Below are 19,545 nucleotides of genomic sequence, written 5' to 3'. Positions count from 1 at the left end.
TATAATTTTTTTAAATTTCCAGAATCAATAATTAGGGAAGGTCACTGGATGTGAAAATATGCAATCATGTAATCAATAAAAAGAGTATTTTAAAACACAATATGATCTGATTACAAGTGCTTTCTTTTGTAATCTGATTACGTCATCCAGATCTAGCCAGATTATATCATAAATCATAAATCTCAGGTGTGAGAAAGTCCATCCCTCAAACTCTGAGCGAAACACGCGTGAGCAGAAGCTAAGAGCGCGCGGGACATCGGTCCAAACGCTCGGGCTCGTCCCGGTTAATAGGATTCCTTTAGGGAACAGATGGATGGCGAATCCGGCCGGTTTCATCTACTAAAAGTCGACATAAATCACGGGATGAAGCCGAGGTTATCGCCAGCCGGAGAAACCTGCATTAAAGCATTAGTGAAATTAATTCATCTTTCATAAGAGGTTCGAGCCGTATCTGTGATCTACGATAACAACCAATTTCTCAGTCCTGAGCGCGCGAGTGTGTGAGTGTGTGAGCGAGTGTGTGAGTGTGTGAGGAGCCCTTGATAGACTACACAAATCTGCTGCTTTAAACGGCTCGCATTACGAGGAGTGACGCTCTCCGGAGAATCATGAGATTCATGAGACGCGCATAAATCAACACGCAAACTTTCCTCCTTCTGTTTTCCTCCTGACGCCAGTGTTGGTGTGTGTCGCGTGTGTGTCGGTGTGTGTAGACGTGATTGTTTCCTCGTCGTGTGCAGACGAGGCTCGTGTCGGAGATAAAGTGGAGCGCAGTGTAAATCTGTATCAGCGCGTGAAAGAGGAGCTGTTCCTGCATATATTACTGTTCCTCTGAGTCACTGATGCAGAGACACACACACTTTATTAATATATCAGCCCTACTGTCACACACACACACACACACACACACACTCACAGACACACACACACACTCTCACACTCACAGACACACACAAACACACACTCACTCTCACACACACAGACACTCACAGACACACACACACACACACACACTCACTCACAGACACACACTCACAGACACAAACACGCTCACACACACACACACACACACTCACAGACACACACTCACACACACACTCACAGACAGACACACACACTCACAGACACACACACTCACAGACACACACACTCACAGACACACACACTCGCAGACACACACACTCGCAGACACACACACACACACATACACACACAGACACACACACACACACACACACACACACACACACACACACAGACACACACACACACACACACACACACACACACTCAGACACACACTCACAGACACTCACAGACACACACACACACACACAGACAGACACACACACACACACAGACACACACTCGCACAGACACACAAAAACACGCTCACTCACTCACTCACTCACACACACACACACACACACACACACACACACACACACACACACACACTCAGACACACACACACACACACACACACACACTCACAGACACACTCACTCAGACACACTCACTCACAGACACACTCACTCACACACACACACACACACTCACACACACACTCACAGACAGACACACACACACACTCACAGACACACACGCACAGACACACACAAACACGCTCACTCACACACACACACACGCACTCACAGACACACACAAACACGCTCACTCACACACACACACACACACACACACGCTCACTCACACACACACACACACACACACACACACACTCACAGACACACACACACGCGCACACACACACACACACACACGCTCACTCACACGCACACACACTCCCAGACACACACACTCACAGACACACACACACACACACACACACACACACACACACGCTCACTCACACGCACACACACGCAGAAACACACGCACACACACTCCCAGACACACACACTCACAGACACACACACACACACACACACACACACACACACACACTCTTACTGTAGAAACAGGATCAGGACGTCCATAAACTGAATGGTCTATGTTAAATAAAACCAATAGTTATTGAGGGAGGAGTTAATTCTCATTTAAATATTTCTGAATAATTTAATAAATAATACAGCAAACTAAATTACTGTGAACTTCACCGTAAACTAACCCAAGCAGGATGCAGTACTGAAGTATGGCTGCTGCAGTGTCTACTGGTTATTTTATTTCATTTGACATTACATTATATACATTATATACACTTTACCCTTAATGGATGGGCTGTAAAACTGAATTGCCCCCTTGTGGACTAATGAAGTTATGAATCTGAATCTGAATCTGAATCTGTAATGATTTAAGATTCAACCACTGAAAAACTCATTTTCCTCCCAGTTTGAACCTGAAGTGTCAGTTTAGAGGAATTATGGGTGAAACTGAAGGGTCATGTGACTCCACATAGGACACTGGTCATGTGACACCGCAGCAGAACGGTCATGTGACTCCACACAGGACATTGGTCATGTGACACCGCAGCAGAACGGTCATGTGACACCGCAGCAGAACGGTCATGTGACACCGCAGCAGAACGGTCATGTGACACCGCAGCAGAACGGTCATGTGACTCACCTCAGGGAAATAGTCCTGAGGAAACTTCTCCTTCTCCAGCGAGGCAGAGCTCAGCGCGTCAGAGTGGATCTCCTTCCCAAACACCTTCTTGAACTTCTTGGCTGAAACACAACACAAGCTGATCATCAAGTGCACACGCAGAGACACTCATCAGAGAACGAGCTCATTAGAGAACGAGCTCATTAGAGAACGAGCTCAGGGCAACTGCGCCACCTACTGATGAAACACAGAAAAGAGGAATTCATCCTGACGATCAAGTGAGGATAAATTTCTGATGTCGAGTTTTAAATGAATAAAGATCACAGTCTTCAAAGCTCAGTTTACAACTCAAGACCAAAGGAAAACAAAAACGTGCGTTTATATTTACATGCACATTACACACACACACACACATACATACATATACATATAAAAAATTGAATTTACTTTTGAGTTCTTGCATAATTCTTGTCATTTTTAACTATAATAATTATATATTTTTTAAATTAAACAAATATAAAACTAAAGGAAAAAGAAAAACTAAAACTGCATAATTGCATTAAAATTATTTTATATATAAATATATTTATATTTATATCAGCATAAATTAAACAAATATAAAACTAAGGGAAAAAGAAAAGATAATACTGTGGGTAATTGCATTAAAATGATTATTTATATATATATTCAGTTACTGTATATATAAGTTACAATTATATATACAGTGAAAGTATATTTTACTTTTTTAAACTCTTTCAGTTATAAAACTAAAGTAAACCCTGATGTACAAACACTGGAAACTGAATGTTCTGTGTGAAATGCACTTAATAGCCTTAAAACATAAGAAGCTTCCCAGATGTCTGCAGTGTGTGGATCTGCGGTGAGGTGATGAAGAGTGCGATTACGGGTTTGAGCCGGTCCGGCTAATGCTAATGCTGACACCGGTGTAATGGGAGTGGCTTTAATTAGTGTGACCGTCGGGACACGCGACCTCTGACCCCTACCGCTGATGAGGTCACCGCTGCTAACTGTCCAATAGCTTGAGTGCACTATTACCACAGCCTGAAATCTCATGAATTAAATCCTAATATTAATAAGCATTACTGTTTCCTATCGGTAACTCCGTCTTAGCATGTTTTATAGCTTCGGGAACAACCTTGACCGCGCTGGTGTTGATGGGATTGATTAAAGAGACACACGTACCTTTGAAATCAAACTGTTGGATGTTTTTCAAGGATTCATGGAGGAAGTAGCAACACCCGAGAGCCTGAAACACACACACACAGAGAGAGAGAGTATTACACAACACGAGCTCAAAGCATCGCTGGGTTTCTGAGATCTGAGGGTCTGTGTTCACAGGACAGAAAAGGTGCCATGACTGAACTTCTTTAAATTATAATTCATGCTGGGCAACGATTAATCACATCCAAAATAAAAGTTTGTGTTTATGTGTGTGCTGTGTATAATTATTTTGTGCATATAAAAACACACACATGCATGTGTTATAAAATGTATATATCATATAAATAATGCATTAAAATATTGTATATTATGCATTAAAATTATGGATTAAAATATTGTATATTATGCATTAAAATTATGCATTTAAATATTGTATATTATGCATTAAAATTATGCATTTAAATATTGTATATTATGCATTAAAATTATGCATTTAAATATTGTATATTATGCATTAAAATTATGCATTAAAATATCTATAATATTTCTAAAATACGATTAATCGCATCCAAAATAAAAGTTTGTGTTTATGTGTACAGTGTATAATTATTTTGTATATATAAATGGACACACATGCATGTGTTATAAAATGTATATATCATATAAATAATGCGTTAAAATATTGTATATTATGCATTAAAAATATGCATTAAAATATTGTATAATTATTATGCATTAAAATATATATATAACATTTCTAAAATATATACATGCATATGTGTTTTTATATATACAACATAATTATACACAGTACACACACATATATTATGTAAACACACTTTTATTTTAGATGTGATTAATCGTTGCACTAATTATAATGTATATAATAGACAATAACACCTGATTTGATTTATAGAAGCTTTTACTGTAATGCATCTGATAAAGTAGACTCAAAGAGTTGATTTAATTAAATATACATGTACACCAAATAGTGTGTACAGTAACATTCATAAATTACAGCAAAAACATGTCAACCAACATAATATCAATCAATGTAAGATAATAGTCTTGTTTATATGTAATTGTATATATTATATTATTCAAATATAGTCTCTTCTGCTCAACAAAGCTGCATTTATTTGGTCAAAAATACAGTAAAAATAGTGAAATATTATTGCAATGTAAATCATCTGTTTTCTATGTGAATATACAGTAAAGTGTAATTTATTCCTGATCAAAGCTGAATTTTCAGCATCATTACTCCAGTCTTCAGTGTCACATGATCCTTCACAAATCACTCTAATATGAAGATTTGATGCTCAAGAAACAGTTATGATTATTATGAGTGTTGAAATCAGTCGTGCTGCTTCATGTTTTTGCTCTTCTTACTAAGACGACGCACACACACTATGATGCACGGCTTCTCAAACACATCTAAAATATGAACTTTGATCACTGGCAGGTCAATAATGGATGGGTTTGGGTGAAAGCAGGTGTGATTTCCCAGCAGGTTGTATTTCATAAGTTCATGTGTTTATGCATAACCCCTTCCTCTTATGAATATGAAGAAAGGCTTGATTTTCCACGACTCTTTTCTTATGTAACGAGTTCACGGCGCTCAAATATAACATGTAAATGATAGCGGGAGCCGATTCTGCGGATGTGAGCCGCTCTAAAGCAGCAGTCAGAGTTTAGCATGACCAAAGATTTACTTCAATAGGATTATATTCTTAATTTTTACTGAACAATCAGACAGTTTCTGTGTCTGTCCACGGCCCAAACAAACCCAGAACCGCAAGGCGCCGGGGATTTGATGCGGTTCACAGTTCACTAACTGCTTTTCTCAAGGGCTTTTGCACCTCAAGTCTTCAAGTTGGCCTAAAAAAGAGCAAAACCTGCCCAAAAACTGTGAGCTAATGCTCTCAATGGTGGCGTAAAGCCCACGTCCGAGGAGAAGAGAATACAGTTACACACACAATAGAAGTGAACGGCCATCTGACGCTCTCAGGTTCTCTCTGCTTCACTGATCTTCACACACACACACACACACACACCAAAGAGCAAAATCAACACTCGAGCGAGAGAATGAAGCCGGTCGACTGGTGACTTCATTAGGAGAGGAGACTGAGAACATGTGCAACCGGTTCAGTCTCTTCCGCTCGCCTAAGCTGCACTTATTTGATCAAAAATACTGTAAAAATGTGAGATATTATTCCAGTGTAAATCATCTGTTCTCTATGTGAATATACAGTGAAGTGTAATTTATTCCTGTGATCAACAGCATCATTACTCCAGTCTTCAGTGTCACATGATCCTTCAGAAATCACTCTAATATGATGATTTGATGATCAAGAAACATTTATGATGATTATCAGTGTTGGAAACAGTTTCATATTTTTGTGACGTAAAAGATGAATGAAAGTCTTATGAGTTTAAACAGACATGATGTTTAGCTGTTTCTGTGAAACGTACCGCTATCTGTGTTAAGAAATAACGTGTCCATGGCAGCAGTCGAGCTTTATAACGGTGACCGTGACCTAAGAGAACCGTTTAAGGGATTATATAGATCATATAAGACAAATGCTGCGTCCCAGTTCACCGACTTACACTACGCCCTAAAAGTACGAACTCTTTTTGTGAAGAAAAAAGTGCATACTTTTGAGTGTGTAGCACAAGAGTACGCAAGCTTTGAGACATTCAACTCCGTCATCTTTAACGGACAGCTCTGTTGCTTAGTTACGCGCTTAAACTGGCCTGTCAATCATCTTTCACAGTTAAAATACTCCATTCAATCTAATTTGATTTCCTAGAGGAATGTTGTGGACTGTAGATCTGCAGTCGCGGGTCTGTCATGCGGGACTCTCCTCGTGTGTTTGCAATTTGAATATAATGATGCATTTAAACGCTGATGGCTAAACGTATCTTTACAAAAGTTCACAATAATGTGGACAACATTGAATAAATATCTTTTCGTCAGGATAGATGCTGATAATGAATCACTCAAACCCTGTATCTAACCCTCTCTATAACCACGGACTCGCGCGTCCTCCATGTCTGTAGTTTTTAGTTCTAATCGAATCCTCTCGTCCACACCGCAATGGTTTGTGGGTAATATTAGCCGTTAGCGTGTTCACATATCTGAAGAAAGAAAAGTAGACCATCCGGGTATCTTTGGAAAACTCATTTCAACACTACGATTCGGTACGTACTAATTCTATTTTCGAACAGTATGTGAATTGGGACGCACCGAAGAGCTCAACCATGCAAAGCCTTGTGGGTAAGCATGAGAACGAGGAGGTTCTGTTGGACCGGCACTGAAGGATTGTGGGTAACGCACCACCTCATGCATTATTTATGAGCGCCGGCTCATCTTGAGATTAAACATTTGCTGATTTGTCAAAAGCACAAACAGAGGGTCTGGCTCGCGTCGGGCCGAACCCTCCCGCGCATCTAACTGATGAGGACATTCCCTTCGCGACCCGGATGGCCCGACGGAGGAGAAGAAGAAGAGGAAGAGGAGGAGGACGTGACGGGATGAAGGTCAGCTTCCAGGAAAGGAGTGTTTACTTCTGTTAGCTTTAGTTTATGTGTGTTTTCACCTCAAACTGCCACTGAGAGAGTGAAGAGAGACGGAGACGCCCATTCTGCACCAGCACTGTATGAACCAGACGAGCAATACAACACATTCATTCACAGAACCACTGCATTCAGATCAGCATATTAGGCCTGCGTTTAGGAAATTACTATGCGAACTGAGAGATGTGACTTAAAGTGCACCTATTGTGCTAAAGTTCATTATTTAGCACATTTATAAAGAGTTTAAAATGTTGTTTTGGCGTGTCCTACAACAGGTTCACATGCATCCAAGGTCAAACACACACTAATGTCCTCATAATCTCCACTGCACATCAGCTCTTCTCTCAGTGTCTGAAACGCTTCGTTCGCAGATCCAGTCTCTCTAAGCCCCGCCTCTCTGAGAGCTGCTCTGCTGTGATTGGTCAGATGGTCCAGTCTGTGATCTGAAGAGTGTGTGAAGTTACATATTTCAGCAACAGTGTGAAAGTGAATATAACAGGCACAACACCGCTATAAACATCAATATCTATGGGTTCAATATGCGTCACATGACTAAACTTACATCATCGCTTTTAAATACCTCAGTCCACACTACACCGAGAAAACAGCGTTTAAATGTATTAACTTTGGAGAGTGTTTTCAAAAAGCTTCGTGTTCTTCGTGTCGACGGAAGGCCGAAGCGGAGAGAAAAATATGCGTTTTTTTAAACGAAAACATATTAGTGTCTCTCTAAGCCCCGCCTCTCTGAGAGCCGCTCTGCTGTGATTGGTCAGAAAGCAAACGCTCATTATCATATCTGAATCTCAGCTCTTGATCACAGTGATACGAACCGTGACGATGGCGTGGGTTTCACCGTATCGATCTCAGAAAACAGCGTCTTCTCGACACGAACAACACGAGCCAAACTCTTCCAGTCTCAGATACACTACAGTGTTTGAGGGCGGAGCTAAGAGACGCTGCTCAGCCAATCAAGACCTCAGGCTGACATTATGCAAATGAGTTACAAACCTACACAGAATCAGCAGGAACTGAGACTGAATTACTGACGAGCTTTCTACTGTTTAACACTCAGAAACTCAGAATTAATGAGTCATGAATGTACAAGTAATGCAAATACATGAACGAACACGTTAGTAAATGCATTAACTACTGGGACATTACTGTTAATTGTTGCCACTCAGTTTATAATGTACTAATCAGGTATTTACTATCACTACTAACACTTTAATGATCAATTAACATCATGCCGTCAAAAGCTCATTCAATTTCATTAAAATATGAACTTAACAAATGTGGATCAAACATTGATAAGGTCTCATTAGTTAACTACATTAGTTAGCATGAACTGCACTTACACAGCATTTATTAATCTTTGTTAATTTCAACATTAACTAATCTAGTTAGCATTAGTTAACGCACTGAGAACTAACATGAACAGCTGGATTTTATTAACTAACATTAACAAAGATTAACAAATACAGTAACAAATGTGTTGCTCATGGTTAGATCATGTTGGTTAATACACTAATGAACCTTATTGTAAAGTGTTACCAATATATTTATGCAGAATTTATTAACCTTTGTTTTTATTAATGTTCATGTTAGTTGACAGTGCAGTAACAAACCACGTCTGATCTCAGTAAATGCTGAGATTAATATTAACTTTGTTCATCTGACTATAACTAGTGATCCGTTGAGCATTATGAGTTATGATTAAGTGTTTATCCTCAGATAATCACCACACCTTATATATTAGACACACCTTACACCGAATAAACAATCGCCCCATAATCCCGACATCCCCGTATCATCTCCACACACTAGCTCTTATTAATATTTAACATCAGAGTTCAGGCCTCGTCCTCTCACACACTCTTCATGAAGAGCCGATTATATTAGCGGCTGCAATTACTCCATTTGTCCCGCCGTGACAGACTCCAGATATTAATGTGCGGCACGCGGCGCTGACACCAGACGCTGATCTCTGAAGCTGCGCTCTACAATGGCCAGTGTCAAGCGTATGTTCGTCACGTCCCGCGTTATTGATTACCTGCCAGATTCACTTGAAATAATTAAAAGTGTAGTTTACATATTTATAAAGCGCACTGTCATGGGTGCTACTTAATCTTCCATTAGGAAAATGCACTCTGTAAAGTGGCCAGCGCGGGCCGGACGAGGAAATGAGTAATCGCCATAATTGCAGACAGAAAGACAATAACGAGCCATAAAGGCAGATTTTATTGGCCGCTCTGACAATGGCCGGGTTTGGACCGGACCAGAACCAGTCCGTCAGGATCCTGTAGACACACACACACACACACACACAACATCTGAGGAAGAGTCTCTTCTGCTCATCAAGCTGCTTTTATTAGATCAAAAATACTGTAAAAATTGTGAAATATTATTATAATGTAAATCATCTGTTCTCTATGTGAATATACAGTAAAGTGTAATTTATTCCAGTGATCAAAGCTGCATTTTCAGCATCATTACTCCAGTCTTCAGTGTCACATGATCCTTCACAAATCACTCTAATATGATGATCTGATGATCAAGAAACATTTATGATGATTATCAGTGTTGAAGGCAGTCGTGCTTTTGTGGAAACCGTGGTAAACTACCAAGTTTGAAGTATGATTTAAAAATAATAATACTTTTATTCATCAAGGATGCATTAAACTGATCAAAAGTGACAGTAAAACATTTATAATGTAACAATTTCAAATCCAGTAAATGCGGATCTTTTGATATTTCTATTCATCAAAGAATCCTGATAAATAAAATGTATGACAGTTTCCACAACAATAACCAGGTTTCCATCCAAGGATTATTTTTATTTTTATTTATTTTTTTATGAAAAAAGGTTTAGCGCATCAAAACGTTTACTAATATAGCAGATGCCAATTATTGATAGTTTTTTGTAAGTGTCGACAATCTTTTTTCAGTTTAACTTTAGCGCACAAATTGTAGGTCGATACTTCAAATGTCGAGAAAATCTAATTTGGAAACACTTTTTGTCGAGAAAAAGGGCTTTAACCCTCTGAGGTCGGCAAACGCGCCCCCGCGTTTTGCTGGATTTTCTTCACATTGTAGCACTTTAAACTTAAATTACTCCGTCATTTATGGTCATACAGAAAAAAGAAATATAAAAAAAGAATCTGTGATATTTCTACTTTTGTATGTGTCCACTTACAATCAAATCAAAACATTGTGCTTTTGAAAAATAAAGAAAATAAACAGGGTGTGCGTTCTGCCTCTCCGTCGCGGTGAACTTTTTTTTCTTGAGCACGTCTATAAACTGAAACAAAACTCAGCGAATACTTGTCACACATTTATGAGCCATATACCTTTATAAACATTTAAGTGTGTACTTTTAAATGATCGGATTCAAACTGAAAACAAATATTCTCTGTTTAAGTAATTTGTATAAAACCAACAAGATGTCCAGCTTCTCAAACGCTTCCTAATTAGTTTTAATTTGACCACGCCCACTCGCGCAAAAGATATTCACATGCAAATCTCCACATGGAACGCGAACGCGCTCATTACCTCAAAAACAAAACACCAAAACACTTCATCAGTCTCTGCTTTTCGTCGAGATTGAGAGACGCGTCCTGAGCTTACATTGGCTTTACCCCAGAAGAAGAACGCGATTTGAAGATAAGGTAAGAAATTCTTACATATTAGTTTGTTATTGTTGCATAAATTTCACATTGCAGTTGAACTGTTGCTAGATATATGGTGAATATTATCATATTTAGATCCGTGTTTACTGTTACTGTGTTTGTGGATATCTGCTCAAACGTAGATATGTATATATGGTAACCATAATGTTTTATATTTGAGCGCGATCGCGTTTGAATGTATCACATTTTGGATCGCGATCGCATTTGAATGTATCATATTTTGGAAAAGCAAAACGTTCCAAATGGCTTTTACTATTATCTCATTTCATATCATCATAACGAATGGAAACATTTGAAGTAACATGATAATCAATATATTTTTCTCTAGCTTAGTTGTTACTGAAATCTTTTGGAAGATTTATATAGGCTGCTATATTGTTATTATTTTATGCAGCACTGCGCATAGCCTATACCTACAAGGCACAACAAACGTGGTGTTCATTATATAATATATTGTTGGAAACATTTGTGTGTGTGTGTGTATTCTGTGAATTTTAAAAAGCAATTTTAACCAGAAAAATCAAAAATGTATTCCCAAAATCGTGCAGGCCTTTCTCTTGATATCAGTATGTTCACTTTTTTTTTTTTTTTTCAGGACCCAGATGCCACTGAGTCCTGCTGACTTCAACATTCACAGTACATGTCTCTGTACATGAACATGGTAAAGTGAAAATCAAACACCTTGGAAATGAAAGGTATGTACAATGTTTTTAGGAATGGCACAAAGGTCTCTTTCTTTGGATCATTGTTATCAATAAGTGCTTTTTTGTTGTGTATCTTTGGATTATGTTGTGTTGTAAATAAATCCAAACAATTTTAAAAGCCATTCTTTTTTAAATCTCCTCATTCTTTGTGGAAGGTTGGTCAGAATGATGGGCCCTGATAAGCTCCTAATAGGGCCATTAGGGTGTGTCTTTGTCTTTCTCAGGTGTAAAAAGCCTTACATATTAATGAGATGGTCCGCCCCTTCGCATATTGCTTTTTCACACAAAACACGTCGTAAAAATTTTAAATCAATATATTGTCTTCTCTGAATGAGCAGTCAGGGTGATTTTCACATAGTTTTAGAGCAAATATTCTAGGCTACGTGATACAATTTTCAAAAGTCTTGTGAAGAAATAATCAGTATGGGTTTCATGACCTTATTTCAGTGAGAATTTTTTTTTGTATTTTCACAAACCACGCATAAATGACATTATCTCAAAACTACAAACTTTTACACACATGCTGCTGATATATTATTGTAGCAGAGTTTGTGCTGAATACAGTGTAATTAGACTTTAGCCATGAAAATGTCACAAGTAACAGAAATAAGCACAAATGTCAGAGCATGTCAGAACACCTCCAGGGCCCAGAAAACACCTCAGACCTCAGAGGGTTAATGCAAATAAAGGTGGCGTCACATGACAGGATTAGCCTATACAGCGTCTGCGCTTGTGCCGTTGCTCCCGTTTAATCCCGTTCTCTGTAGTTCAAAGGTGCATTAAATCTATTATGTATGGATGGATGTATGTAAGGATTTATGGAAAAATGTATGTCATAAAATCACGATTTTATGGTGTGAAGCTGGCTACTTGACGAATGAAAATCACAAACATGACACTTGTTAATAAAACTATTATATATAATTTATTATTATGCAATCATGCAACAAAAAAAAAAATTTTTAGGGATGACAAAGGGCAATTGGAAAAATTGCTTTATCGAAAACAAAACAGCGTAAAAAGTGTATGGAAACTTAGCTATTGATGATAATCAGAACCATAATTAATAATTGAGCACCAACTCGGCATATTACACAATAACCATAGTTCACCAGTGAGATCTTCAGTTGGACCTTGCAGTGGAAACACGAGGAACACCATAAATCATCAACAACTGCACCTAAATAACAGCATTAATGCAGTAAAACTGTGGTAAATGTCAGTGCCGGTGCAGATGAGACGCTCCGCCGGCGCGACTCTCAGGGAATCCACTGACCTTTCATGGATTTTCTGCGTTCAGTTTGAAAAATGAGCCATAAAGCAAACATAAAAGTGGCCATTTTTCCCCAACGGTCAGACCCTGATTTCCCCGGGAGAGTGTCGGGATGAGGGAGTCAGACGCTCATCATGTGTGAAGGAAAGTTATCTGAGGCGGAGGGCAGCAGGACACGCGTGTAACGAGAGAGAGTTACAGGAGCACCTCTCCACACCTCATCCAACATGTTCATGTCTTTCTTTCTTCAGCCCATAAGAAATCCGTCTAAAGTACATGATTCTTCTACTGGTTTTTAATGTCTAAAAACATCTACTTTCCCAGAGACTTATATAAAGCCAACTGAGTGAACTGAGTACATAAATAAATAGGCAATTGAGTAAATTAATATGTTAAAGTCTCCCTGTGGTCAATCATTTTATCCCTTAAAACTCATCTTTGATCACCAAAATGACATATTTAAGCATTTTTCATGTCTTAAAATATCTTGAATGTAACTCATTTAGTATGCGCGGATCTATGAATATGCAAATTCACCCCGCCTCCACTCACTCGCTCAGCTCAGAGATCCACTGGTTGACGATCACATGTTGATCTGATTGGTTACAAGGTAGTTTGTGACGTCAGAAACACCAGCGATTTCAAAGCGTGTGTTTGAGACTGTCTTTGGTTCACTGCAGTTTTAAGGAGGAAATACTCAGCAATGGTGTCGACTTATGAACTTACACATGCTTTGTCTTAAAGCATATTCAGGTGAGACACCCGAGGTGAATAAGTATCACCATACTTTACCAGCTTATGGATTACATTAATAATTGCAACAAAAAAAAAAGTTGTATTACACGTTTTCTGAAATGTTACGTTTAAATATGTAAATGAGGTGTTATCTTAATATGCACCAATTTGCATAAAGTTCTAGAACAAAAATCTGAAAATTGAATGATGGTAGGTTCAAAATTCTTGTAAAATAAATACATCTTTATACATTTAAAAAAAAAATTTAGGAATAAAATGTATAAAATCAGGAAAATTATATATGAACAAACCCCTCTATAAAAAAAAATATAGAAAATAATAAAACTGTAGAGTTTGGTGTGTGTAAGAGCTACTGAAGTGGAGATTTCTGGCTCAATGTAGGAGGAAAAACTCATTTTGAGAAAATGATAAAGTTAAAAGTAGTGAGAAAAGATGGAGTTATAAGTATATAAAACGTTTTCTTTCCACGAGTCTGAAAAAACCCTTTATGAAAAGCCAAAAATCTCAACATTGACAGATGCATGAACACACTGTTTTTCCCTGTAGTGTCTCGCCTGAACACCACATAGACACACAAACATTAAAAGCTGGATTTCCACCACAGAGGGACTTTAATAACCAAATAAATCAGTAAATGAACATGAATTATTAAATAAATGACCAACGGTAATTTAAAACCATTTATACTATTCAAACGTAGATTATAATCTCACTTTTTGTCCTAAAATCTCCAATATCCAGCACTTTTCAGCCGTTCAAAGATTTCACGAAGCCAAATAAAGTCCCTCCACTGATGCAACCAGACAAACATTAACGTGCATTAAAGCTCATTAATATGCAAATGTCTTCATGTAGCTCAGAGTTTGAGTGGCTCCGGCTGCTTCTCTCATTATTTTAAAATCCTTCCTAAACGCTTAAATGATTGATCTCCGAAACCGCTGATTGCATTTCCCATTTTTGCGGAAAACGTTACGGATAGATCTAAACAAAGCGTAATTGGCCGAACCGGACCTGCCAACGATCCGCTTCCAAGGTTGGCCGGGGAAATATCATGCATTAATTTCATTTAGCCTCCCGTCCCGACGTCCAACGGTGGAAGTTAATTAAATTGCTTGTCCATTGTGTTCATCCACTTACAAAGTTAATGATATTGTGCGGGGGGGATTAAAGAGCATTTTATAAAGCGTGGGGACGAGAGCTGGCAGCTCCTACAGGACCCGTTTGAACCCTGTCAGTCCCGAGCCGACGGCGCTGTAATTACCGGTGAAACGGAGGCTTTCGTTTCGTTTGCCAAACTCCTGCCAAGAGGATCAGCAGAACCTCTAACCTCACGCTCACCGGCCCTGAGTTATAAAGCCATCACACACACACACACACACACACACACACACACACACACACTCATACACTCATACACTCATACACTCATACACTCACTCACTCACTGACTCACTGACTCATACACTCACTCACTCACTCTCACACACTCGCTCTCACACACACTCGCTCTCACACACACTCGCTCTCACACACACTCGCTCACACACACACACACACTCGCTCTCACACACACTCGCTCTCACACACACTCGCTCTCACACACACTCGCTCTCACACACACTCGCTCTCACACACACTCGCTCTCACACACACTCGCTCTCACACACACTCGCTCTCACACACACTCGCTCTCACACACACTCGCTCTCACACACACTCGCTCTCACACACACACACTCACTCACACTCTCACACACACGCTCACACACACGCTCACACACTCGCTCACACACTCGCTCACACACTCGCTCGCTCTCACACACACTTGCCCTCACACACACTCGCCCTCACACACACTCGCTCTCACACACACTCGCTCTCACACTCGCTCTCACACTCGCTCGCTCACACACTCGCTCTCACACTCGCTCGCTCTCACACACACTCGCCCTCACACACACTCGCCCTCACACACACTCGCCCTCACACACACTCGCCCTCACACACACTCGCTCGCTCACACACTCGCCCTCACACACACTCGCCCTCACACACTCGCCCTCACACACACTCGCCCTCACACACACTCACTCACTCACAGACTCACACACACTCGCTCTCACACACACTCGCTCTCACACACACTCGCTCTCACACACACTCGCTCTCACACACACTCGCTCTCACACACACTCGCTCTCACACACACTCGCTCTCACACACACTCGCTCTCACACACACTCGCTCTCACACACACTCGCTCTCACACACACTCGCTCTCACACACACTCGCTCTCACACACAATCGCTCTCACACACACTCGCTCTCACACACACTCGCTCTCACACACACTCGCTCTCACACACACTCGCTTTCACACACACTCGCTCTCACACACACTCGCTCTCACACACACACACACACACACACACACACACACTCACACACTCTCACACTCTCACACACACACACACACTCACTCACACACTCACACACTCTCACACACACACACACGCTCACACACTCACACACACACTCGCTCACACTCGCTCGCTCTCACACACTCGCCCTCACACACACTCGCCCTCACACACACTCGCCCTCACACACACTCGCCCTCACACACACTCGCCCTCACACACACTCGCCCTCACACACACTCGCTCTCACACACACACACTCGCTCTCACACACACACACTCGCTCTCACACACACACTCGCTCTCACACACACACACACTCGCTCTCACTCAGATACACACACTCACTCACACTCAGATACACACACACACTCACTCACACTCAGATACACACACACACTCGCTCTCACTCAGATACACACACACACTCGCTCTCACTCAGATACACACACACTCACTCACACTCAGATACACACACACACTCGCTCTCACTCAGATACACACACACACTCGCTCTCACTCAGATACACACACACACTCACTCACACTCAGATACACACACACACTCACTCACACTCAGATACACACACACACTCACTCACACTCAGATACACACACACACTCGCTCTCACTCAGATACACACACACACTCACTCACACTCAGATACACACACACACTCACTCACACTCAGATACACACACACACTCACTCACACTCAGATACACACACACACTCACTCACACTCAGATACACACACACACTCGCTCTCACTCAGATACACACACACTCACTCACACTCAGATACACACACACACACTCGCTCTCACTCAGATACACACACTCACACACACAGATACACACACACTCACTCACACTCAGATACACACACACACACACTCACTCTCACTCAGATACACACACACTCACACTCAGATACACACACACTCACACACTCAGATACACACACACTCACTCTCACTCAGATACACACACACTCTCACTCAGATACACACACTCATACACACAGATACACACACACTCACTCACTCACACACAAACATACACACACACACACACACACACACACACACACACATACACACACACGTTACATGTGACTCCCACACACACGCTCGTCTCCTTTGAATAATGTCTGATCATAAATGTGTGGTTCGTATGATCGGGTTAGAGAAGGTTCTGCGACTCTACTGGGCTGATTCCTCGTCTGCTCTCCGAGACTTTCTGAGACATTAAACGTCTCATTTATATTCTGCTTTATTAATACACCAGCGTCTGTCCAGACGGATAAAAATCACCGTTTTTCTTACATACTTTCTGCTTTAAGTTGCATGAGGTAAAGGGATTCGATTAGTAAAGTGCAGGATGATCTATTTGCTTGAAAAATGAAATGTTTTAAAGCATTTCAGAAGTGCATGCAACTCTAATGTTTCCTCAGATGCATCTGTGTGTGTAAAGTCTGTAGTCAACCACTGAATCCCTTACAACTCATCCTTGATCATCAAAATGTTCAAATACATATTTAAACGTTTTTTCTTGAAAAAAAAAATGTCTTCATGCCTCAAAATATCTTGAATGTAACTCGACACCCTCGCCTCATTGAGTATGCGCGGTTCTATTAATATGCAAATGAGCCCAATAAATAATTGTATAAATAAAAATAAAAACAAATGAGTGAAGTTGTAAATATGTGAGATTTTAATAAAGTATTAGTAAATTGTCTGAAAAAACATGTTTATCGTTTATCGATAAAAAACTTTTAATGATGACCTCACAGAGTTTTGGGAAAAAAAGTTTTTACAATGTAAAAGTTTGCATATTTATAGGTTTTAAATACCATGTAAAAAATGTAATAGTATATAAATAATAGGGGTGGTTAATCTGTCTGATTTCCCGATTCGATTCGATTACGATTATTGAAGTCCCGATTCGATTACAGTCGATTTTCGATTATTAACGATTCTCGATTAGCGATTATTGATTTTCCAGTTCACAACAGTAAACGAAAATACACTACAAAGTGATTGCAGTATTAAAAAAAGTCAGCTGCTGAATTACTTAACTCTTTTATTGAGTAACAACTCAAAGCACTTTCTGTGTCGTGTAGTTATAACTTCAGAATTATTTGTATGTAGCTTATGTTCTGTAGAACACAGAAATGAATACATCACATTGTGTTGTGACTCATCAAGTTGAACTAAACAATAACAAATAAATGAAAGGCTTATTTCCTTTAGGAAGTAGATCAGAACCAACATACTGTAGAAACTGGACAATTTTCTTCTAGAAAGACAAGGTGTTCAGCTAAAGATATTAAATAGCAGTCCCAAACTAGCTTTTGTTAATACAATGTTGGTATGAGCCACCACAGTCTTTTACAGATATAAAAAATAACACAAAGTGAAAATAAAGTGGCATTTTGGGGTTAATATTGAAACGATAGTTACCATGGTGAATACACAATACTAACAAGAACTGTTAATGAAACACGGAAACTGCTCCTGGTGAATAGAATGAAAATCATCCCTGCATGCAAATCCTTCTCAGCTAACACACGACGTACCAGTAACGTGATTTATTGGTATTTTACTTTTATTTCATGACTTACTAATTTACAACGTAACAACGTTGCATGCTCGTAGTTTCCTTTGCACTTTATATACAGTGAAGCGATACACGGCGCGCCCCTCCGCATTTGCGCGTGCAATTGAAGAGTGTGCGCTACGAGTACAGTATAACGGCTGACAGGACAGGAACGTCCGTTTTTCTGAGGAGAAATACTTGTTATTTCAGCGTACACATACGTCACTGCCTGGTAGTTCCTATATTGTGCTGGGTTTTCTGAAGTAGTTGTGATTCGCCTCTCATAACATAACATGCTCTAAATGCACGCAGAGTGGAAAAATTTTTTTTTTTTTTTTTTTTAATCGCGGCTTTGAACGATTACGTAATCCTGGCATCCAACTTTTTTTTTTTAATTATAAAAAAACGATTTTTGAAAATTTAATAATCGATTCATACTCGTCCATAACATACTCGCGATTAATCAATAATCGATTTTTTTCACCACCCCTAATAAATAAGTCATCAAATAAGTAAATAAAAAAATAGCTAAATTGTAAATAACCAACATATAAGTGAATAAATCCAATAAGTACATATTTATCAGGACAATTAAGAAAATAGTATTTATTTAATTTAATATAAATATTAAATGAATATTTAAATAAAGAAAATAAGTAAATAGCTAAATAAATGCATAAATAATAATATAAAAAATATATATAAATTATTGTATAAAAAAAATAAAGTAAACTTGTAAATATGTGAATAATTAAATAAATAAAGCCTTTATTAAGGTGC

At 39.4% G+C, this 19,545-nt stretch overlaps 1 protein-coding gene and 1 pseudogene across 2 annotated transcripts in view; one reads left to right on the top strand and one right to left on the bottom strand.

Annotated features, from left to right (window-relative positions):
* Nucleotides 1–1,481, top strand: part of LOC311280019 — a 5,565-nt pseudogene extending 4,084 nt beyond the window's left edge. Inside the window, exons 3-4 of the transcript in view lie at nucleotides 1,097–1,172; nucleotides 1,413–1,481. The product of the transcript in view is annotated as an uncharacterized misc_RNA (transcript). The remainder of the gene's footprint in view (nucleotides 1–1,096; nucleotides 1,173–1,412) is intronic.
* inpp5a (inositol polyphosphate-5-phosphatase A) overlaps nucleotides 1–19,545 on the bottom strand; it is a 170,654-nt gene that overhangs the window by 66,734 nt on the left and 84,375 nt on the right. The window contains 2 exon segments of the mRNA XM_084392318.1: nucleotides 2,587–2,687; nucleotides 3,769–3,832. Coding sequence (XP_084248444.1) covers nucleotides 2,587–2,687; nucleotides 3,769–3,832 — 165 coding nt within the window.

Source organism: Rutilus rutilus (genome assembly GCF_951802725.1).
Source record: "Rutilus rutilus genome assembly, chromosome: 20".
NCBI classification, from domain to species: Eukaryota; Metazoa; Chordata; class Actinopteri; order Cypriniformes; family Leuciscidae; genus Rutilus; species Rutilus rutilus.
Note: the sequence above shows the minus strand (reverse complement) of the source record. Positions and strands in the feature narration are given on the sequence as shown.